Source organism: Procambarus clarkii, chromosome 18 (genome assembly GCF_040958095.1).
Source record: "Procambarus clarkii isolate CNS0578487 chromosome 18, FALCON_Pclarkii_2.0, whole genome shotgun sequence".
Taxonomy (NCBI): Eukaryota; Metazoa; Arthropoda; class Malacostraca; order Decapoda; family Cambaridae; genus Procambarus; species Procambarus clarkii.
Genome location: NC_091167.1, coordinates 2,207,791 through 2,232,458, shown reverse-complemented (window position 1 = coordinate 2,232,458; position 24,668 = coordinate 2,207,791). Strand labels below are relative to the sequence as shown.

Sequence of the window (24,668 nt, the reverse complement as noted above, 5' to 3'; positions counted from 1 at the left end):
GATTACAGAGTTTGGCTGCTGCAGTTGGGCGGGCTGCTTTTGGGATGTGTGGTAATGTTCTAGCAGACGTCGCTATGATCGCTTGGGTGAGGTTTTCAGATGAGATTAGAATAATGGGAGTCTCTTCTCTAACTGTTAATGGCAGCTGGCCATTGCTTCCCTTTGGAAGCTGGTGGGAACCACTGCATCTTACCTCGTTGACGGTGTGAAAGCGGATAACACCACCGTTGGAGTTTATGGCGGTGTTTTTGTTGCATACTCGGCAAAAACCTCTTTTAGGAGCAGTTGTTGGTATCTCAAGGCTTGTGGAGTCCTGCCTGACCGCTGGGACCCCTTCCATTTCAACTCGGTTGGGAGAGTTAAACTGTGCATTGTTCTATAGAAGGGGGGGGGGGGCAAACACACTGGGTCATGGCCAAGCAACTGCCAGCAACTGGGTGTGGAGGCAGCAACTGGGTGTGGAGCCAGCAACTGGGTGAGGAGCCAGCAACTGGGTGAGGAGCCAGCAACTGGTTGTGGAGGCATCAACTGGGTGTGGAGCCAGCAACTGGGTGTGGAGCCAGCAACTGGGTGTGGAGCCAGCAACTGGGTGAGGAGCCAGCAACTGGGTGTGGAGCCAGCAACTGGGTGTGGAGGCATCAACTGGGTGTGGAGCCAGCAACTGGGTGAGGAGCCAGCAACTGGGTGAGGAGCCAGCAACTGGGTGAGGAGCCAGCAACTGGGTGAGGAGCCAGCAACTGGGTGAGGAGCCAGCAACTGGGTGTGGAGCCAGCAACTGGGTGTGGAGCCAGCAACTGGGTGTGGAGGCAGCAACTGGGTGTGGAGCCAGCAACTTGGTGTGGAGGCAGCAACTGGGTGTGGAGCCAGCAACTGGGTGAGGAGCCAGCAACTGGGTGTGGAGCCAGCAACTGGGTGAGGAGCCAGCAACTGGGTGAGGAGCCAGCAACTGGGTGAGGAGCCAGCAACTGGGTGAGGAGCCAGCAACTGGGTGAGGAGCCAGCAACTGGGTGTGGAGGCAGCAACTGAGTGTGGAGCCAGCAACTGGGTGTGGAGCCAGCAATTGGGTGAGGAGCCAGCAACTGGGTGAGGAGCCAGCAACTGGGTGTGGAGCCAGCAACTGGGTGTGGAGCCAGCAACTGGGTGTGGAGCCAGCAACTGGGTGTGGAGCCAGCAACTGGGTGTGGAGCCAGCAACTGGGTGAGGAGCCAGCAACTGGGTGTGGAGCCAGCAACTGGGTGTGGAGCCAGCAACTGGGTGAGGAGCCAGCAACTGGGTGTGGAGGCCGTAATTGGTTGTGGAGGCATCAACTGGGTGTGGAGCCAGCAACTGGGTGTGGAGGCCGCGGCTAGGTGTGGAGGCATATATATATATATATATATATATATATATATATATATATATGTCGTACCTAGTAGCCAGAACTCACTTCTCAGCCTACTATTCAAGGCCCGATTTGCCTAATAAGTCAAGTTTTCCTGAATTAATATATTTACTATAGTTTTTTTCTTATGAAATGATAAAGCAACCCTTTTCTCTATGTATGAGGTCAATTTTTTTTTATTGGAGTTAAAATTAACGTAGATATATGACCGAACCTAACCAACCCTACCTAACCTAACCTAACCTATATTTATAGGTAAGGTTAGGTTAGGTAGCCAAAAAAAGCTAGGTTAGGTTAGGTTAGGTAGGTTAGGTAGACGAAAAAACATTAATTCATGAAAACTTGGCTTATTAGGCAAATCGGGCCTTGAATAGTAGGCTGAAAAGTGAAAAGTGCGTTCTGGCTATTAGGTACGACATATATATATATATATATATATATATATATATATATATATATATATATATATATATATATATATATATATATATATATATATATATATATATATATATATATATATATATTATTAAATATGACCGAAATAGTAAGATTAATAATTCAAACACGAATTTTCTCAATCTTTCGTACATTTCTTTTCACTGTTGGTGGTAATTCAAAAATCAATTCTCCAAAATTCATTTATATTTTTAGTCTGACGCGACACTTCAGCGCGTTTCGTAAAACTTATTACATTTTCAAAGACTTTAGTTTACACATACACAACTGAATAGAACTTACACATCTCCGATTTGTTTATATCTACATTTGAGTGAGGTGGATAGGGTGAGGTGGTATTAATAGGGTATTAAATTCATCAACACAAGACAGAACATATATATATATATATATATATATATATATATATATATATATATATATATATATATATATATATATATATATATATATATATATATATATGTCGTACCTAGTAGCCAGAATGCACTTCTCGGCCTACTATGCAATGCCCGATTTGCCTAATAAGCCAAGTTTTCTTGAATTAATAAATTTTCTCTAATTTTTTTCTTATGAAATGATAAAGCTACCCATTTCATTATACATGAGGTCAATTTTTTTTTATTGGAGTTAAAATTAACGTAGATATATGACCGAACCTAACCAACCCTACCTAACCTAACCTAACCTATATCTATAGGTTAGGTTAGGTTAGGTAGCCGAAAAAGTTAGGTTAGGTTAGTTTAGGTAGGTTAGGTAGTCGAAAAACAATTAATTCATGAAAACTTGGCTTATTAGGCAAATTGGGCCTTGCATAGTAGGCTGAGAAGTGCGTTCTGGCTACTAGGTACGACATATATATATATATATATATATATATATATATATGTCGTACCTAGTAGCCAGAACTCACTTCTCAGCCTACTATTCAAGGCCCGATTTGCCTAATAAGCCAAGTTTTCCTGAATTAATATATTTACTATAATTTTTTTCTTATGAAATGATAAAGCAACCCTTTTCTCTATGTATGAGGTCAATTTTTTTATATTGGAGTTAAAATTAACGTAGATATATGACCGAACCTAACCAACCCTACCTAACCTAACCTAACCTATATTTATAGGTAAGGTTAGGTTAGGTAGCCAAAAAAAGCTAGGTTAGGTTAGGTTAGGTAGGTTAGGTAGACGAAAAAACATTAATTCATGAAAACTTGGCTTATTAGGCAAATCGGGCCTTGAATAGTAGGCTGAGAAGTGCGTTCTGGCTATTAGGTACGACATATATATATATATATATATATATATATATATATATATATATATATATATATATATGTCGTACCTAATAGCCAGAACGCACTTCTCAGCCTACTATGCAAGGCCCGATTTGCCTAATAAGCCAAGTTTTCATGAATTAATTGTTTTTCGGCTACCTAACCTACCTAACCTAACCTAACCTAACTTTTTCGGCTACCTAACCTAACCTAACCTATAAAGATAGGTTAGGTTAGGTTAGGTAGGGTTGGTTAGGTTCGGTCATATATCTATGTTAATTTTAACTCAAATAAAACAAAATTTACCTCATACATAATGAAATGGGTAGCTTTATCATTTCAAAAGAAAAAAATTAGAGAAAATATATTAATTCAGGAAAACTTGGCTTATTAGGTAAATCGGGCCTTGCATAGTAGGCCAAAATGTGCGTTCTGGCTATTAGGTACGACATATATATATATATATATATATATATATATATATATATATATATATATATATATATATATACATATATATATATATATATATATATATATATATATATATATATATATATATATATATATATATATGTATATATATATATGTCGTACCTAGTAGCCAGAACGCACTTCTCTGCCTACTATTCAAGGCCCGATTTGCCTAATAAGCCAAGTTTTCCTGAATTAATATATTTTCTCTAATTTTTTTCTATGAAATGATAAAGCTACCCATTTCATTATGTATGAGGTCATTTTTTTGGTATTGGAGTTAAAATTAACGTAGATATATGACCGAACCTAACCAAATCTACCTAACCTAACTTAACCTATCTCTATAGGTTAGGTTAGGTTAAGTAGCCGAAAAAGTTAGGTTAGGTTAGGTAGGTTAGGTAGTCGAAAAACAATTAATTCATGAAAACTTGGCTTATTAGGCAAATCGGGCCTTGCATAGTAGGCAGAGAAGTGCGTTCTGGCTAGTAGGTACGACATATATATATATATATATATATATATATATATATATATATATATATATATATATATATATATATATATATATATATATATATATATATATATCCTGCAATATATACCCTGCAATATATACCCTACAATATACACCTTGCAATATATACCTTGCAATATATGCCCTGCATTATATGCCCTGCTATATATGCCCTGCAATATATACTCTGCAATATATACCCTGCAGTATATACCCTTCAATATATACCCTGCAATAGATACCCTGCAATATATATATCCTTCAATTTATACCCTGCAATATATACCCTTCAATATATACTCTGCAATATATACCCTGCAATATATACCCTGCAATATATACCCTTCAATATATACCTTGCAATAAATATATATATATATATATATATATATATATATATATATATATATATATATATATATATATATATATATATATATATATTTTGCAGGGTATATATACCCTGCAATATATACTCTACAATATATACCCTGCAATATATACCCTTCAATATATACTCTGCAATATATACCCCTGCAATATATACCCTTCAATATATACCCTGCAATATATATACCCTGCAATATATATACCCTGCAATATATATATACCCTGCAATATATATACCCTGCAATATATATACCCTTCAATATATACTCTACAATATATACCCTGCAATATATACCCTTCAATATATACTCTGCAATATATACCCCTGCAATATATACCCAGCAATATATATACCCTTCAATATATACCCTGCAATATATACCCTTCAATATATACTCTACAATATATACCCTGCAATATATACCCCTGCAATATATACCCCTGCAATATATACCCTGTAACATATACCCTGCAATATATATACCCTGCAATATATACCCATGCAATATTTACCTTGCAATATATACCCTGCAATATATACCCATGCAATATATACCCTGCAATATATTCCCTGCAATATATACCCTGCAGTATATACCCTTCAATATGTACCCTGCAATATATACCCTTCAATATATACCCTGCAATATATACCCTGCAATATATACCCCTGCAATATATACCCTACAATATATATCCTGCAATATATACCCTGCAATATATACCCCTGCAATATATACCCTACAATATATATCCTGCAATATATACCCCGCAATATATACTGCTTTAATATATACCCTGCAATATATACTGCTTTAATATATACCCTGCAATATATACCCATCAATATATACCCTACAATATATACTCCTGCAATATATACCCCTGCAATATATACCCTGCAATATATACCAATCAATATATACCCTACAATATATACTCCTGCAATATATACCCTGCAATATATACCCTGCAATAGATACTCTGCAGTCGGTGATGTGCTCTACCCCCAGGGCGTTAGAGTAGGAAGAGCCCTATACCCACGTGACCCTAGAGTAGGTAGAGCCCAGTACTTCAGTGACCCTAGAGTAGGTAGAACCCTGTACCTCCTTGACCCTAGAGTAGGTAGAGCCCAGTACTTCAGTGACCCTAGAGTAGGTAGAACCCTGTACCTCCTTGACCCTAGAGTAGGTAGAGCCCAGTACTTCAGTGACCCTAGAGTAGGTAGAACCCTGTACCTCCTTGACCCTAGAGTAGGTAGAGCCCAGTACTTCAGTGACCCTACAGTAGGTAGAGCCCTATACCTCCTTGACCCTAGACATTTATAAGTTATTATATACAATCAATTTAGAAGATTTTAAAGCCGAATTTGAGTAATGCGTGTGTGAAGGGGAGATGAGGAAGAGGAGATAAGGAAGAGGGGATGAGGAAGAAGAGATGATCAAAAGGAGATGAGGAAGAAGAGATGAGGAAGAGGAGACGTGTGAAGGAAGAGATGAGGAAGGGGAGATAATTAAGTGGGGATGAGGAAGAAGAGATGAGGAATGAGCTACAAACTTCTGGAGAATAACTCACATGTGAGGCGAGTTACCTGCCGCTCTCATATGAATGTTTTAATGATTAGCACAATATAAAATAGTCAGGAAATACGTGCCTCACTTTAATAACATTTTTGTGGTTTTACTTAAACAGTTCAGTGTTCAGTGAATTACGTTAATGTTCTAGCAGTTACACAACTACTGGGCTCTCAAACTCTTCACATTAACCTTCAGATAACATTGACTACTTTCGGAAACCTTTGATCCCAAAATGTAACCTAAACTATATGGAGTTGTTTATCAAGTGTGAGAGTAGAGGGTGGGTGGTGTTGGGTGGCGGGGGGGGGGGGGGGGCTCACTTGGCGCACACGGTGAAGGTGAAGGCTTCGTCAGTGCCCAGGATGTAGGCGGGAGGCTTGAGCACCACCTCGTAGCGAGGCAGCACGAACTCCTCCACCTTGAAGGTCACACTCTGCTGTTGGCCCCGGGGCGTCTTCACGAACAGCGTGTACAATCCCTGACAAAAATGGTCGGATTAGCTACATCAAATATTTTGACACATTAAACATATTTTTTCATCATTATTCAAGAATCAGTAATAAATAATTCCTAGTGATGAGGAGCAAGTTATTAAGTATCATCAGTCAACAGCAAGATATTTTTGTTGTTTGTTAGTGACAAAAATGTGACATAATAACTCTAAACCACGATAAGTTGGTGCTTAATGTACCCGAGGTCCAAAGTCTCTAGTGGTCTTGATGGGGCCACGAAGTAGGCGGCTTGTCAAAGGTCCCTGAATTATTCCTATGATTCTTTTCAACTGAATTAATGTCTCTGTATCTACTGCTTCGACAAGTAGGTGATATCAAGGACTTATTATCTAAGGTGAAAATCATCTCTTGTTTTGTGTCCTCCAGAAAACACTGTTAGGTCTCATGATGATGCACTTTGTGAGTTATATTACACATTTTAATAATGTGGTCTGGATTATTATACAACAAATTGTTTAGTATTCTAAAAGTTCCACTGAGATCCGCCCTGTCATGTCCGGTGTGTAGTGTTGTTAGTCCTGCTCTGGCTCTCAACCGTTCCTGGAACGACTTGTTCAGTTGAACAACCACTTTCTTGTCCTTCAAATTAACGTTTCGTTTGACTATTCACAAGGTGTTGTTGACATTTTTACCGCAGCGTCTACTTGTTGAGCAACTGTCAGTGACTGGTGGATCATAAGGCCTAGGTGCTTCTCTTCATCAATCTCCACCATGTTCGTCTTGTTGATATGGTAGTTATAGTGTATATTGATATGCTCTGCAACCACCGTTTTGCATTTGTAATATTAAATCGCCTTGCAAAAAATTAACCTTTTTTTGCTTCCCAGTTTATCATAGATTCTAATGTCATCAGTAAATTTGATTATTTGGTTTCTAATGTTCTCTTCTATATCGTGTTATATATTACATGAAGAGTTGGTCCCTTGATGGAACCTTGCGGTGCTACACTTGGCATTCTAAACTATATTTATATCCACCTGAGACAACCTCTTGCCTTCCTTGTTGTATATTTTTTTTAACCAATCAAATGTTTTACCATTTATCCTACGTGGAGAGAGTCTTTCATGTGGTCCATTATCTATAGCTTTAGAGAAGTCCACGTACACTATATCTGCTGTTCTGCACTTGGGTCTCAGCTAACATCTTAGTTTACTCGTGTTTCTTCAGGAAAGACGCAAGTTACCCTTCAAGAGCCGCAGTTACTTGGTTCATCCTCCAAGTGAATGGTATGTTTATGTCCCCAGAAGTGTGGATGACAATATTATTCCTGCAGGTCTCTGTCCAGGGTCAACACAGTCACCACAACCACAGGTTGTTCAGCCAGCAGCAGAAGGAAGCCCTCTCCCGCCCCAGGACGATAGACCAGAGCCCCCAGGGCGGTGTACCAGAGCCCCCAGGACGATAGACCAGAGCCCCCAGGACGGTGTACCAGAGCCCCCAACACGATATACATAAGCCCCCAGGACGGTGTATCAGAGCCCCCAGGACGGTGTACCAGAGCCCCATGGACGGTGTACCAGAGCCCCCAGGACGGTGCACCAGAGCCCCCAAGACGGTGTACCAGAGCCCCCAGGACGGTGCACCTAAGCCGCCAGGACGGTGCACCAGAGCCCCAAGGACCGTGTACCAGAGCCCCCAGGACGGTGCACCAGAGTCCCCAGGACCGTGAACAAGAGCCCCCAGGACGGTATACCAGAGCCCCCAAGACGGTGTACCAGAGCCCCCAGGATGGTGTACCAGAGCCCCCAGGACCGTGTACTCGAGCCCCCAGGACGGTGTACCGGAGCCCCCAGGACGGTGTACCGGAGCCCCCAGGACGGTGCACCTAAGCCGCCAGGATGGTGCACCAGAGCCCCCAGGACCGTGTACTCGAGCCCCCAGGACGGTGTACCGGAGCCCCCAGGACGGTGTACCGGAGCCCCCAGGACGGTGCACCAGAGTCCCCAGGACGGTGTACCAGAGCCCCCAGGACGGTGCACCAGAGCCCCCAGAACCGTGTACTCGAGCCCCCAGGACGGTGTACCGGAGCCCCCAGGACGGTGTACCGGAGCCCCCAGGACGGTGCACCAGAGCCCCCAGAACCGTGTACTCGAGCCTCCAGGACGGTGTACCAGAGCCCCCAGGACGGTGTACCAGAGCCCCCAGGACGGTGCACCAGAGCCCCCAGGACGGTGCACCTAAGCCGCCAGGACGGTGCACCAGAGCCCCCAGGACCGTGTACTCGAGCCCCCAGGACGGTGTACCGGAGCCCCCAGGACGGTGCACCAGAGCCCCCAGGACCGTGTACTCGAGCACCCAGGACGGTGTACCGGAGCCCCCAGGACGGTGCACCAGAGCCCCCAGGACCGTGTACTCGAGCCCCCAGGACGGTGTACCAGAGCCCCCAGGACGGTGCACCAGAGTCCCCAGGACAGTGCACCAGAGCCTCCAGGACAGTGCACCAGAGCCCCCAGGACGGTGCACCTGAGCCCCCAGGACGGTGCACCAGAGCCCCCAGGACCGTGTACTCGAGCCCCCAGGACGGTGCACCAGAGCCCCCAGGACGGTGCACCAGAGCCCCCAGGACGGTGCACCAGAGCCCCCAGGACGGTGCACCAGAGCCCCAGGACGGTGTATCAGAGCCCCCTGGACGGTGTATCAGAGCCCCCTGGACGGTGCGCCAGAACCCCTCACCAGAGCCCCCAGGACGGTGCACCAGAGCTCCCAGGACGGTGCACCAGAGCCCCCAGGACGGTGCACCAGAGCCTCCAGGACGGTGCACCTGAGCCCCCAGGACGGTGCACCAGAGCCCTCAGGACGGTGCATCAGAGCCCCAAGGACGGTGTACCAGAGCCCCCAGGACAGTGCAACTGAGCCCCCAGGACGGTGCACCAGAGCCCCCAGTACGGTGCACCAGAGCCTCCAGGACGGTGCACCAGAGCCCCCAAGACGGTGCACCAGAGCCCCCAGGACGGTGTACCATAGCCCCCAGGACGGCCGGTGCACCAGAGCCCCCAGGACGGTGCACCAGAGCCCCCACGAAGGTGCACCAGAGCCCCCAGGACGGTGCACCAGAGCCCCCAGGACGGTGTACCAGAGCCCCCAGGACGGCCAGTGCACCAGAGCCCCCAGGACGGTGCACCAGAGCCCCCACGAATGTGCACCAGAGCCCCCAGGACGGTGCACCAGAGCCCCCAGGACGGTGTACCAGAGCCCCCAGGACGGTGCACCAGAGCCCCTCACCAGAGCCCCCAGGACTGTGCACCAAAGCCCCCAGGACGGTGCACCAGAGCCCCCAGGACGGTGCACCAGAGCCCCCAGGACGGTGTACCAGAGCCCCCAGGACCGTATATCAGAGCCCCTCACCAGAGCCCCCAGGACTCTGCACCAGAGCCCTCAGGACTCTGCACCAGAGCCCCCAGGACGGTGCACCAGAGCCCCCAGGACGGTGTACCAGAGCCTCTAACCAGAGCCCCCAGGACGCTGTACCAGAGCCCCTAGGACGGTATATCAGAGCCCCTCACCAGAGCCCCAGGACTCTGCACCAGAGCCCCCAGGACGGTGCACCAGAGCCCCCAGGACGGTGTACCAGAGCCTCTAACCAGAGCCCCCAGGACGCTGTACTAGAGCCCCCAGGACGGTGCACCAGAGCCCCCAGGACGGTGTACCAGAGCCCCCAGGACGGTGTACCAGAGCCCCCAGGACGGTGTACCAGAGCCCTCAGGACGGTGCACCAGACCCCCCAGAACGGTATACCAGAGCCCCCAGAATGGTGCACCAGAGCCCCCAGGACGGTGCACCAGAGCCCCCAGGACTGTGTACCAGAGCCCCCAGGACGGTGTACCAGAGCCCCCAGGACGGTGCACCAGAGCCCCCAGGACGGTGCGCCAGAGCCCCTCACCAGAGCCTCCAGGACGGTGTACCAGAGCCCCCAGGACAGTGTACCAGAGCCCCCAGGACGGTGTACCAGGGCCCCCAGGACGGTGCACCAGAGCCCCCAGGACGGTGCACCAGAGCCCCCAGGACGGTGCACCAGAGCCCCAGGACGGTGCACCAGAGCCCCCAAGACGGTGTACCAGAGCCCCCAGGACGGTGTACCAGAGCCCCCAGGACGGTGTACCAGAGCCCCAGGACGGTGCAACTGAGCCCCCAGGACGGTGCACCAGAGCCCCCAGGACGGTGCGCCAGAACCCCTCACCAGAGCCCCCAGGACGGTGCACCAGAGCTCCCAGGACGGTGCACCAGAGCCCCCAGGACGGTGCACCAGAGCCCCCAGGACGGTGCACCAGAGCCCCAAGGACGGTGTACCAGAGCCCCCACGAAGGTGCACCAGAGCCCCCTGGACGGTGCACCAGAGCCTCCAGGACGGTGCACCAGAGCCCCCAAGACGGTGCACCAGAGCCCCCAAGATGGTGCACCAGAGCCCCCAGGACGGTGCACCAGAGCCCCCAGGATGGTGCACCAGAGCCCCCAGGACGGTGTACCAGAGCCCCCAGGACGGTGTACCAGAGCCCCCAGGACGGTGCACCAGAGCCCAAAAGACGGTGCACCAGAGTCCCCAGGACGGTGCACCAGAGCCTCCAGGACTGTGCACCAGAGCCCCCAAGACGGTGTACCAGAGCCCCCAGGACGGTGTACCAGAGCCCCAGGACAGTGCACCAGAGCCCCCAGGACAGTGCGCCAGAACCCCTCACCAGAGCCCCCAGGACGGTGCACCAGAGCTCCCAGGACGGTGCACCAGAGCCCCCAGGACGATGCACCAGAGCCCCCAGGACGGTGCACCAGAGCCCCCAGGACGGTGCACCAGAGCCCCCAGGACGGTGCACCAGAGCCCACAGGACGGTGCACCAGAGCCCCAAGGACGGTGTACCAGAGCCCCCACGAAGGTGCACCAGAGCCCCCAGGACGGTGCACCAGAGCCTCCAGGACGGTGCACCAGAGCCCCCAAGACGGTGCACCAGAGTCCCCAGGACGGTGCACCAGAGCCTCCAGGACGGTGCACCAGAGCCCCCAAGACGGTGTACCAGAGCCCCCAGGACGGTGTACCAGAGCCCCCAGGACGGTGTACCAGAGCCCCAGGACGGTGCAACTGAGCCCCCAGGACGGTGCACCAGAGCCCCCAGGACGGTGCGCCAGAACCCCTCACCAGAGCCCCCAGGACGGTGCACCAGAGCTCCCAGGACGGTGCACCAGAGCCCCCAGGACGGTGCACCAGAGCCCCCAGGACGGTGCACCAGAGCCCCAAGGACGGTGTACCAGAGCCCCCACGAAGGTGCACCAGAGCCCCCTGGACGGTGCACCAGAGCCTCCAGGACGGTGCACCAGAGCCCCCAAGACGGTGCACCAGAGCCCCCAAGATGGTGCACCAGAGCCCCCAGGACGGTGCACCAGAGCCCCCAGGATGGTGCACCAGAGCCCCCAGGACGGTGTACCAGAGCCCCCAGGACGGTGTACCAGAGCCCCCAGGACGGTGCACCAGAGCCCCCAAGACGGTGCACCAGAGTCCCCAGGACGGTGCACCAGAGCCTCCAGGACGGTGCACCAGAGCCCCCAAGACGGTGTACCAGAGCCCCCAGGACGGTGTACCAGAGCCCCAGGACAGTGCACCAGAGCCCCCAGGACAGTGCGCCAGAACCCCTCACCAGAGCCCCCAGGACGGTGCACCAGAGCTCCCAGGACGGTGCACCAGAGCCCCCAGGACGATGCACCAGAGCCCCCAGGACGGTGCACCAGAGCCCCCAGGACGGTGCACCAGAGCCCCCAGGACGGTGCACCAGAGCCCACAGGACGGTGCACCAGAGCCCCAAGGACGGTGTACCAGAGCCCCCACGAAGGTGCACCAGAGCCCCCAGGACGGTGCACCAGAGCCTCCAGGACGGTGCACCAGAGCCCCCAAGACGGTGCACCAGAGTCCCCAGGACGGTGCACCAGAGCCTCCAGGACGGTGCACCAGAGCCCCCAAGACGGTGTACCAGAGCCCCCAGGACGGTGTACCAGAGCCCCCAGGACGGTGTACCAGAGCCCCAGGACGGTGCAACTGAGCCCCCAGGACGGTGCACCAGAGCCCCCAGGACGGTGCGCCAGAACCCCTCACCAGAGCCCCCAGGACGGTGCACCAGAGCTCCCAGGACGGTGCACCAGAGCCCCCATGACGGTGCACCAGAGCCCCCAGGACGGTGCACCAGAGCCCCCAGGACGGTGCACCAGAGCCCCAAGGACGGTGTACCAGAGCCCCCACGAAGGTGCACCAGAGCCCCCTGGACGGTGCACCAGAGCCTCCAGGACGGTGCACCAGAGCCCCCAAGACGGTGCACCAGAGCCCCCAAGATGGTGCACCAGAGCCCCCAGGACGGTGCACCAGAGCCCCCAGGACGGTGCACCAGAGCCCCCAGGACGGTGTACCAGAGCCCCCAGGACGGTGTACCAGAGCCCCAGGACAGTGCAACTGAGCCCCCAGGACGGTGCACCAGAGCCCCCAGGACAGTGCGCCAGAACCCCTCACCAGAGCCCCCAGGACGGTGCACCAGAGCTCCCAGGACGGTGCACCAGAGCCCCCAGGACGATGCACCAGAGCCCCCAGGACGGTGCACCAGAGCCCCCAGGACGGTGCACCAGAGCCCCCAGGACGGTGCACCAGAGCCCACAGGACGGTGCACCAGAGCCCCAAGGACGGTGTACCAGAGCCCCCACGAAGGTGCACCAGAGCCCCTCACCAGAGCCCCCAGGACTGTGCACCAGAGCCCCCAGGACGGTGCACCAGAGCCCCCAGGACGGTGCACCAGAGCCCCCAAGACGGTGTACCAGAGCCCCCAGGACGGTGTATCAGAGCCCCTCACCAGAGCCCCCAGGACTCTGCACCAGAGCCCCCAGCACGGTGCACCAGAGCCCCCAGGACGGTGTATCAGAGCCCCTCACCAGAGCCCCCAGGACTCTGCACCAGAGCCCCCAGGACGGTGCACCAGAGCCCCCAGGACGGTGTACCAGAGCCTCTCACCAGAGCCCCCAGGACGCTGTACCAGAGCCCCCAGGACGGTGCACCAGAGCCCCCAGGACGGTGTACCAGAGCCCCCAGGACGGTGTATCAGAGCCCCTCACCAGAGCCCCCAGGACTCTGCACCAGAGCCCCCAGGACTCTGCACCAGAGCCCCCAGGACTCTGCACCAGAGCCCCCAGGACTCTGCACCAGAGCCCCCAGGACGGTGCACCAGAGCCCCCAGGAAGGTGTACCAGAGCCTCTCACCAGAGCCCCCAGGACGCTGTACCAGAGCCCCCAGGACGGTGCACCAGAGCCCCCAGGACGGTGTACCAGAGCCCCCAGGACGGTGTATCAGAGCCCCTCACCAGAGCCCCCAGGACTTTGCACCAGAGCCCCCAGGACGGTGTACAAGAGCCTCTCACCAGAGCCCCCAGGACGGTGCACCAGAGCCCCCAGGACGGTGTACCAGAGCCCCCAGGACGGTGTACCAGAGCCCTCAGGACGGTGCACCAGACCCCCCAGGACGGTGTACCAGAGCCCCCAGGATGGTGCACCAGAGCCCCCAGGACGGTGCACCAGAGCCCCCAGGACTGTGTATCAGAGCCCCCAGGACGGTGTACCAGAGCCCCTAGGACGGTGCACCAGAGCCCCCAGGACGGTGCGCCAGAGCCCCTCACCAGAGCCCCCAGGACGGTGTACCAGAGCCCCCAGGACGGTGTACCAGAGCCCTCAGGACGGTGTACCAGAGCCCCCAGGACGGTGCACCAGAGCCCCCAGGACGGTGCACCAGAACCCCCAGGACGGTGTACCAGAGCCCCAGGACGGTGCACCAGAGCCCCCAAGACGGTGTACCAGAGCCCCCAGGACGGTGTACCAGAGCCCCCAGGACGGTGTACCAGAGCCCCCAGGACGGTGTACCAGAGCCCTCAGGACGGTGCACCAGACCCCCCAGGACGGTGTACCAGAGCCCCCTGGATGGTGCACCAGAGCCCCCAGGACGGTGCACCAGAGCCCCCAAGACTGTGTACCAGAGCCCCCAGGACGGTGTACCAGAGCCCCCAGGACGGTGCACCAGAGCCCCCAGGACGGTGCGCCAGACCCCCTCACCAGAGCCCCCAGGACGGTGTACCAGAGCCCCCAGGACAGTGTACCAGAGCCCCCAGGACAGTGCACCAGAGCCCCCAAGGCGGTGTACCACAGCCCGCAGGACGGTGTACCAGAGCCCCCAGGACGGTGCACCAGAGCCCCCAGGGCGGTGCACCAGAGCCCCCGGGACAGTGCACCAGAGCCCCCCAAGGCGGTGCACCAGAGCCCCCAGGACGATGCACCAGAGCCCCCAGGGCGGTGCATCAGAGCCCCTAGGACGGTGCACCAGAGCCCCGAGGGCGGTGTACCAGAGCCCCCAGGACGGTGCACCAGAGCCCCCAGGACGGTGCACCAGAACCCCCAGGACGGTGTACCAGAGCCCCCAGGGCGGTGTGCCAGAGCCCCCAGGACGGTGCACCAGAGCCCCCAGGACTGTGCACCAGAGCCCCACACCACGTCAAGTAAGCACCAATAAGGCCAGTCCTACTTAACCAGACCACAATAACGTTCCACTGTGAGAAGTGAGGTTTATTACAATAGTATTTTTCTCATTTTGTAAACATACTCACCAAAATTATATTATTTTATTGTGTGTTGTATTTTCGTCTCGTGTTCCTATCCTCTATTACCACAAGTGTTTCTCACCTTCTCGGGCTCGTCAGCGAGGTCGAAGTCGAGGTGGACGAGGCCGGCGGTGTTGTCGACGTTCTTCCACTGGGCGACGCGGGTGCCGGCCGGCGTCTGCACCCAGACCTCCGGGTACTGCCGGGGACACCAACACATTACTTGTCAGACCTCATGCAGTGGTCAAACATTTAGCCCTTCAATCACTACTTAATAAAATTATGAGAGATACTGGTTAAAATGGATTGAGTTATCTCTCTCTCTCTCTCTCTCTTCTCTCTCTTCTCTCTCTTCTCTCTCTTCTCTCTCTCTTCTCTCTCTTCTCTCTCTTCTCTCCTCTCTCCTCTCTCTCTCTCTCTCCTCTCTCTCTCTCTCTCTCTCCTCTCTCTCTCTCTCTCCTCTCTCTCTCTCCTCTCTCTCTCTCTCTCTCCTCTCTCTCTCTCTCTCCTCTCTCTCTCTCCTCTCTCTCTCTCTCTCTCTCTCTCCTCTCTCTCTCTCCTCTCTCTCTCTCTCTCCTCTCTCTCTCTCTCTCTCTCTCTCTCTCTCTCTCTCTCTCTCTCTCTCTCTCTCTCTCTCTCTCTCTCTCTCTCTCTCTCTCTCTCCAGACAACAGAAGAAGAATTGAAACAGGAATTTCCTTAAGTACTTTCGTATTAATGCATCTTCAGAAGGAGTGATTTACAGGTCAAGTATTGGACATATATAGGCAGGAGAGAGTGGTAGAGTGAGGTGAGGTACAATGACAAATGAATGGGAATTAGGTGGACACAAATATGAGCTGCATAAGAACTGCAGAAGGCCTATTGACCCATACGAGGCAGCTCCTATTTATACCCACCAACAGACCCACACATGGATAATAATAGCATAAGATAGTAAATATTTAAAATTTATTAGTGAGACAAATGTGTATCAATGATCCTACTCAAATCGCCCTTTAATTGATCTATCAAAAATGGATCTAAGTTATATAGACCACTGCTAATGTTCAAATTATTTTCTTTTGTAATCTGTGTGAAAGCAGATTCAATTATGTTCCTGTTATAGGTGCTTTTACAATTCATTATTGAAGAAGCCATCTCCCAATCAATTTGGTGAGCATCTTCTGACAGACGAACAAACAAAGCATTAGACAATTGGTCATGTCTTAAAGAGTATTTATATTGTGAAATTCCGCATTTCAAATCATTAGATGTTTGCCCAACATTGAACTTATTACAGTCTTTACAATGTATTTTATAAATGACACAATTATCACTACGAGGGCTGTTTCTAACTAATAGCTTACCAACAGTATTTTCGTAGCTAAACAATACATGTATATCAAAAAGTTTCAAGGCCTTGACAATATTCTCAAACCCAGAGAAATATGGTAAACATAACTCATTCTTTAGGCGATTTTTTTACTGCATATATTATTATAATATGTACAGCGTGCTCTGCTACGGCAAACTTCCAAAAAACTCAGTTGGTAACAAAGCTTGAGACCAATCGAATCAATATTCTTAAACTCTTCATCTAAGAATTCTGGACTCACAACTCGAAGAGCTCTTAGATACATTGAAGAAAAATTGATTTTTTTCACATTGTATCTATGCCCTGAAAAATAATGAACATAAGATAAATTATTCGTAGGTTTTCTGTAGATACTAAACTTTAGTGAAAAATCTTCCCTATGAATAAGTACATCTAGGAATGGCAAACATTTATCAATTTCAGTCTCCATAGTAAATTTTACAGCGGTGACTTGATCATTAAGTTTGGCTACAAATTCGTCTGTGTTTACATCTGAAGGCCATATACACAAAATATCATCAACATATCTAAACCATGGAATGACTCCAGGGGTAATTTTTGAGACATTTCTTTTCGAAGAATTCCATGTACAAGTTTGAAAGCAATGGCGATAAAGGATTCCCCATTGCCATTCCAAAAGTCTGTAAATAATACTCATTATTAAAGGTAAATTTACATTCTTTAATGCACAACTTAACAAGATTGACAATAATATCAGCAGAAAGAGGGAAAATATGATTCATTAGTTCACGAGCAAGATAATCAAGAATATCATCACCCGGTACCTTTGTAAACAAGGAACAAACGTCAAAACTGATTAACTTTTCATCAGGAGTGACAGGAATACTATTAAATTTGTTACCTAATTCTAGAGAATTAGTCAAATGAGAAGAGGAAATAGTTCCTAACAATGGGGACAAGATTTTGGTGAGCCATTTAGAAAGCTTGTAAGAAATGGATCCCACGGAACTGGTCAGTAGAGACGTTGAGGCAACTCACCGGGTCAGTATAGAGGTTGAGGTAACTCACTGGGACAGTAGAGACGTTGAGGTAACTCACCGGGTCAGTAGACACGCTCAGGTAACTCACCGGTTCAGTAGAGACGTTGAGGTAACTCACCGGCTCAGTAGAGACGTTGAGGTAACTCACTGGGTCAGTATAGAGGTTGAGGTAACTCACCGGGTCAGTAGAGACGCTGAGGTAACTCACCGGGTCAGTAGAGATGCTGAGGTAACTCACCGGGTCAGTAGAGCCGCTGAGGTAACTCACCGGGTCAGTATAGAGGTTGAGGTAACTCACCGGGTCAGTAGAGACGCTGAGGTAACTCACCGGGTCAGTAGAGACGCTGAGGTAACTCACCGGGTCAGTAGAGACGCTGAGGTAACTCACCGGGTCAGTAGAGCCGCTGAGGTAACTCACCGGGTCAGTATAGAGGTTGAGGTAACTCACCGGATCAGTAGAGACGCTGAGGTAACTCACCGGGTCAGTAGAGACGCTGAGGTAACTCACCGGGTCAGTAGAGCCGCTGAGGTAACTCACCGGGTCAGTATAGAGGTTGAGGTAACTCACCGGGTCAGTAGAGACGCTGAGGTAACTCACCGGGTCAGTAGAGACGCTGAGGTAACTCACCGGGTCAGTAGAGACGCTGAGGTAACTCACCGGGTCAGTAGAGACGCTGAGGTAACTCACCGGGTAAGTAGAGACGCTGAGGTAACTCACCGGGTCAGTAGAGACGCTGAGGTAACTCACCGGGTCAGTAGAGACGCTGAGGTAACTCACCGGGTCAGTAGAGACGCTGAGGTAACTCACCGGGTCAGTAGAGACGCTGAGGTAACTCACCGGGTCAGTAGAGACGCTGAGGTAACTCACCGGGTCAGTAGAGACGCTGAGGTAACTCACCGGCTCAGTAGAGACGCTGAGGTAACTCACCGGCTCAGTAGAGACGCTGAGGTAACTCACCGGCTCAGTAGAGACGCTGAGGTAACTCACCGGGTCAGTATAGAGGTTGAGGTAACTCACCGGGTCAGTAGAGACGCTGAGGTAACTCACCGGGTCAGTAGAGATGCTGAGGTAACTCACCGGGTCAGTAGAGACGCTGAGGTAACTTACCGGGTCAGTAGAGACGCTGAGGTAACTCACCGGGTCAGTAGAGACGCTGAGGTAACTCACCGGGTCAGTAGAGACGCTGAGGTAACTCACCGGGTCAGTAGAGACGCTGAGGTAACTCACCGGGTCAGTAGAGACGCTGAGGTAACTCACCGGGTCAGTAGAGACGCTGAGGTAACTCACCGGGTAAGTAGAGACGCTGAGGTAACTCACCGGGTCAGTAGAGACGCTGAGGTAACTCAACGGGTCAGTAGAGACGCTGAGGTAACTCACCGGGTAAGTAGAGACGCTGAGGTAACTCACCGGGTCAGTAGAGACGCTGAGGTAACTCACCGGGTCAGAAGAGACGCTGAAGTAACTCACCGGGTCAGTAGAGACGCTGAGGTAACTCACCGGGTCAGAAGAGACGCTGAGGTAACTCACCGGGTCAGTAGAGACGCTGAGGTAACTCACCGGGTCAGTAGAGACGCTGAGGTAACTCACCGGCTCAGTAGAGACGCTGAGGTAGGGTCCTGTGAGAGTGAGGATCCTGAATTTGACATTCTGGCTGGGCTCGTAAAGGTACTTGTCCGTCTGGACGAAGGTGATGTCGCTGCTCTTCTTGAGGGTGAGAGAAACAGTGCGGTTGAGCTTGGCGCCGCCCACCACGCCCGCCACGTGTAGTGAGTGGGTGTACACCGAGGAACTCGGCACCGACACGTCATAGCATGAACCTGTCTTTCCTGGAACACGGAACAGTAACTCTAGTTGTCTATATATATATATATATATATATATATATATATATATATATATATATATATATATATATATATATATATATATATATATATATATATATATATATATATATATTTATATATATGACCGAAAAAGTAAGATTAATAATTCTAACACGAATTTTCTCAATCTTTCGTACATTTCATTTCACTGTTGGAGGTAAATCAAAAATCAATTTTCCAAAATTCATTTTTATTTCTAGTCTGACGCGACACGAGCGCGTTTCGTAAAACTTATTACATTTTCAAAGACTTTAGTTCACAAATACACAACTGAATAGAACTTACGCATCTCCGATTTTATTTCTACATTTGAGTGAGGTGGAAGGGGTGATGTGGCATTAACACAAGACAGAACAAGATGTGGCATTAATAGGGTATTAATTTCATCAACACAAGACAGAACAAGAGGTGATATTAATAGGGTATTAATTTCATCAACACAAGACAGCGATAGCAGGCGGCTTGACGTTTGCGAGGCACTACACATCAAGAAGTCAACACCAGCAATCAACAGCCAATTATTGCACAACTATATTCTACCCACCTCAAGACTCCGCTCCAATATAGAAGCATCAAGAAATATGGACCAATAGGCTTTCTACAAACACTTCTATTCAATATCCATTGTTTCGTGTTCTGTCTTGTGTTGATGAAATTAATACCCTATTAATATCACCTCTTGTTCTGTCTTGTGTTGATGAAATTAATACCCTATTGATGCCACATCTTGTTCTGTCTTGTGTTAATGCCACATCACCCCTTCCACCTCACTCAAATGTAGATATAAAATCGGAGATGCGTAAGTTCTATTCAGTTGTGTATTTGTGAACTAAAATCTTTGAAAATGTAATAAGTTTTACGCAACGCGCTCGTGTCGCGTCAGACTAGAAATAAAAATGAATTTTGGAGAATTGATTTTTGATTTACCTCCAACAGTGAAAAGAAATGTACGAAAGATTGAGAAAATTCGTGTTAGAATTATTAATCTTACTTTTTCGGTCATATTTAATAATATATGTCTACAGGAAAGACTGCTACCAAAATATACTAATATATATATATATATATATATATATATATATATATATATATATATATATATATATATATATATAGGTAGCCGAAAAAGTTAGGTTAGGTTAGGTTAGGTAGTCGAAAAAACATTAATTCATGAAAACTTGGCTTATTAGGCAAATTTGGCCTTGCATAGTAGGCTGAGAAGTGCGTTCTGGCTATTAAATACGACATATATATATATATATATATATATATATATATATATATATATATATATATATATATATATATATATATATATATGTCGTACCTAGTAGCCAGAACGCACTTCTCTGCCTACTATGCATAGCCCGATTTGCCTAATAAGCCAAGTTTTCATGAAATAATTGTTTTTCGACTACCTAACCTACCTAACCTAACCTAACCTAACTTTTTCGGCTACCTAACCGAACCTAACCTATAAAGATAGGTTAGGTTAGGTTAGGTAGGATTGGTTAGGTTCGGTCATATATCTACGTTAATTTTAACTCCAATAAAAAAAAATTGACGTCATACGTAATGAAATGGGTAGCTTTATCATTTCATAAGAAAAAAATTAAAGAAAATATATTAATTAAAGAAAACTTGGCTTATTAGGCAAATCGGGCGTTGCATAGTAGGCTGAGAAGTGCGTTCTGGCTACTAGGTACGACATATATATATATATATATATATATATATATATATATATATATATATATATATATATATATATATATATATATAATCTCCTTCAAGAGATTGAGCCTGCTCTTCCCTCCAAAAATACGTCACTACAAATATATAAAACTACTATGGAAGAAATGTCCAACAACGACAACAACATCTCCAAGGTTTGCCAGAGAGCAAAACGTATGCAGCCAGGAACACCTGCTCCAGCTCAAACCGCCAAACTACCTGTCTTGTTGCCGGCTCCTCGCTGATTGGCCGCCGGTCTAGCTGCAACTGCACTCACCCACCATACTACTTGATGTCTGGGGCCGCCACGACCTCAGTCCTCAGAATATTCAGTGCTTTCATACAGTTAACACTTCTTCCTGGTAGACTAAAGCTTTGACTTACGTGTACTAAGAGAGGTGATAGCTTAAAGCCAATATTCCTGCACCAATACTTACGTTATTTGCACTTCTTGTTATTGCTCACTTGTCTTAACGTAACTTTTCATTTTGCCATTTAATTATTCTTATTATTTTGATTGATTGATTTTATTATACGAATTTGTATGTCCATTTTATTCATGTTTTGTTTATTTAACGTAATTAAAATTTCATTGTTAAAGTTTACTTGTGTTTTGTGTGTCTTCTCCTTACCTTACCACAGACGAAGTTCCAGATTTTCTATATTTTTTTAATTCTATGTGACGAGGCCATACCCCTAGCTTTGAACAGCCGAACACCAACGCGTTACCGTCACATATTATATGGGGGCCTGTCCTAGGAGCTTCACTCAGGTACTGGTGCCAAGTGGTAATTTATGGTAAGCGTATTTAACTTTGGTAACGTAGCTTTTACTATTTTTCATATTCAATTTCATTTTTTATATGGTGCAGTGTATTGTGCATTACGAGAGTAACATATGGTGAAGGTGAGACAACTTTGGATTACGTGGTGACTGTAGGCCGCAGTCATACTCTTAATTGGTCATCTCTCCCTCCGTGTTATTACTCGTGTTTACCATCTTTGTCCCTTGGATATTTCTCATTTTGACAGATCATCATATTGGTACCCTGGTACTGTGGTCTGCCCCGGGTCAAGAGCACCCAATCTTCTGCAATCTGACTGTAGGAGGACAAAGAGGGCCATAGTTCCTCTAGCTCGAACTTTAGTTGCTGAATTGGGACCTCAGCAGCAGTTCTCGTCACCAGTTGACACCTCGCACCCCTACACGTCAGTCAGAGATGATGATACATACAACGGTAGGGAATTAGCTTACTTTTTCAGAGCACAAAAGTTCGCTAATTCTGTAAGTATCATATTAAATTCAGTAGGAAAAACTTGCTCTATGTCCTATAGAGACTCGGCAAGGTATGCCTACATCCTTGGACTACCAATTTTACTTTTGAGGCAATTTACTGTTTCATTTGTTTTCGAAACTCTGTTTCATTTGTTAGTAGGATTTTCTTGCCCTTATCCTCTTACATGAGTACCGAGTACAAGATTTCCTGCGCCCTTGATTTAAATTAATCATTTAACATCTTATTCTTAACTTTAATTGTTAAAGATCCCACAGGATAGGTATCAGTTGCCACGTTGTCCTGTTTCTGACATTCACTATAACTGAATATTCGTGTTACATTTATTTGCTAATTTCACCATGTTTCGTCTCCAAGCTTTCCGTGCAAATCCAGCAGGTGAAATAGGGACTTTAAGTCGTGCCAAGAGGACTGAATTACAAACACTTGCACATGAGTATCAACTAGAAGTTCCCTACCAAGCCAACAAAAATGACCTACACAACCTGTTGCTGGATTACTATTTAGAGCAAGGTAAGATAGACTCTGAAACTCATGAAACTTACTATATTGCAGATAAAACTGATTTGGCAACGATGAAACTCAAACTAGAGCTGGCCAAGATTGAACGTGAGCAGCAAAGGGAAGCCGCTGCCATACGAAGGGAAGAACACGAACGTGAGGCTGCCTTGAGGAGAGAACACGAACGTGGACTCGCCCTCCACGAACGTGAGGTCGCCTTGCTCCGTGAACGTGAACGAGTACAGCTTGAAACAAAACAACGCGAGTTGGAGATGCAACGCGAGCATGACAAGCAACAAGCGACTCTGGCTCTAGAGTGTCGTCAACGCGAAATCGCCTTGGAAACTTCACACTTCACTCAACGCCAGCAAGCTACTGCCAATCTTCCCGTCAGTTTTAATATATCACATGCAAGTAAGTTAATGCCATCCTTTGTAGAAGCAGAAGTTGATGTGTTTTTTACCACCTTTGAAACCCTTGCTAATCAACTCAGTTGGCCTGTCGACCAATGGGCCACACTTCTCAGAGTCCATCTTACAGGTAGAGCTGCAGTCACACTCAGTAATTTGACGTCTGAGAATGACTACCACACTCTGAAACAAGCAGTGTTGGACGCCTACCTCCTCTCTACTGAAAGTTATAGAAGGAAATTCCGTGACCACCTGAAGGCAAGTACCACTACCTTCCTTGAGTTTGCTAACACAAAACGGAGATATTTCATGAAATAGCTGGAAGCAGCACATGTCTCTACTTTTACAGAACTCGTCAACCTGATGCTTGTTGAAGAATTCTTGAGACGTGTGCCGCCTCCTGTCCGTCTCTACTTAGCAGATAAAGAAGAAACCGACTACCTGAAGTGTGCTAAGTCGGCTGACACTTACAGCCTCATCCACCGGCTGACACCCGAACCATCCTCCAGTAAGAAGTCGTGGTCCAGTTACGAGAAAGTGAGCCCCGATCAAGCTGGTTCGCAACTGTACTGCAAGTATTGTAGACTCTATGGACATACCATAGACAAGTGTGGTAAGTCTCAATACAAGGGAACCACTGACCAACAAAAACCCAAACCAACTCCTCCTAAGTCCGGTAAGCCTGTGATGAATGTTGGTGTTAATGTTAATGATCTTTCTCTTTTCAGTAACCACCTGTATACTGGAACTGTCTCTGCCAACGGTTCAAATCCGGAGGGACGTTTCAAATTGAAGATCTTGAGGGACACAGCGGCTCTTCAATCGATCATCTTGAAGTCGGCTGTGCCCAACATCGTCTACACCGGAGAAACTGTCTTCATCACTGACCTCACTGCTACCACTCCATACCCTCTCGCCAGAGTCCACCTGGATTGTCCCTACGTGAACGGAGAAGTCCAAGTCGCCATCAGGGAAAAGCCTTTTCCCATGCCTGGAGTGCAACTTCTCCTAGGCAACGACTTGGCAGAAGACCTGCAACCGACCAACCTGATCGTCATGGACAAACCCCAGGTGTGTAACTCTGTGCCAATAAACCCTATTCTAGAGTATGTTCCAGCAGAGGTTCAAGAGAGTGATGAAGTTTCTCCCCCGGTTCTCGTGACCACCCGTGCACAAGCCGCACGTCCACAGCCAGCTGATTCTACTGCTACCGCTGTCCCTCAAGACCCTCAGAAACTACCCCCGCATCTGACCAAGTTGGAGTTCCGTAAGTTGCAGAGGGAAGATCTTACTTTAAC

General features: G+C 48.6%; 1 protein-coding gene across 1 annotated transcript in view; it reads right to left on the bottom strand.

The window, feature by feature from the left end:
- Nucleotides 1-24,668, bottom strand: part of LOC123748498 (murinoglobulin-1-like) — a 219,923-nt gene that overhangs the window by 123,894 nt on the left and 71,361 nt on the right. The window contains exons 3-5 of the mRNA XM_069326610.1: nucleotides 19,133-19,371; nucleotides 15,270-15,386; nucleotides 6,392-6,549 (exon numbers count right to left, since the gene is read on the bottom strand). Coding sequence (XP_069182711.1) covers nucleotides 6,392-6,549; nucleotides 15,270-15,386; nucleotides 19,133-19,371 — 514 coding nt within the window. The remainder of the gene's footprint in view (nucleotides 1-6,391; nucleotides 6,550-15,269; nucleotides 15,387-19,132; nucleotides 19,372-24,668) is intronic.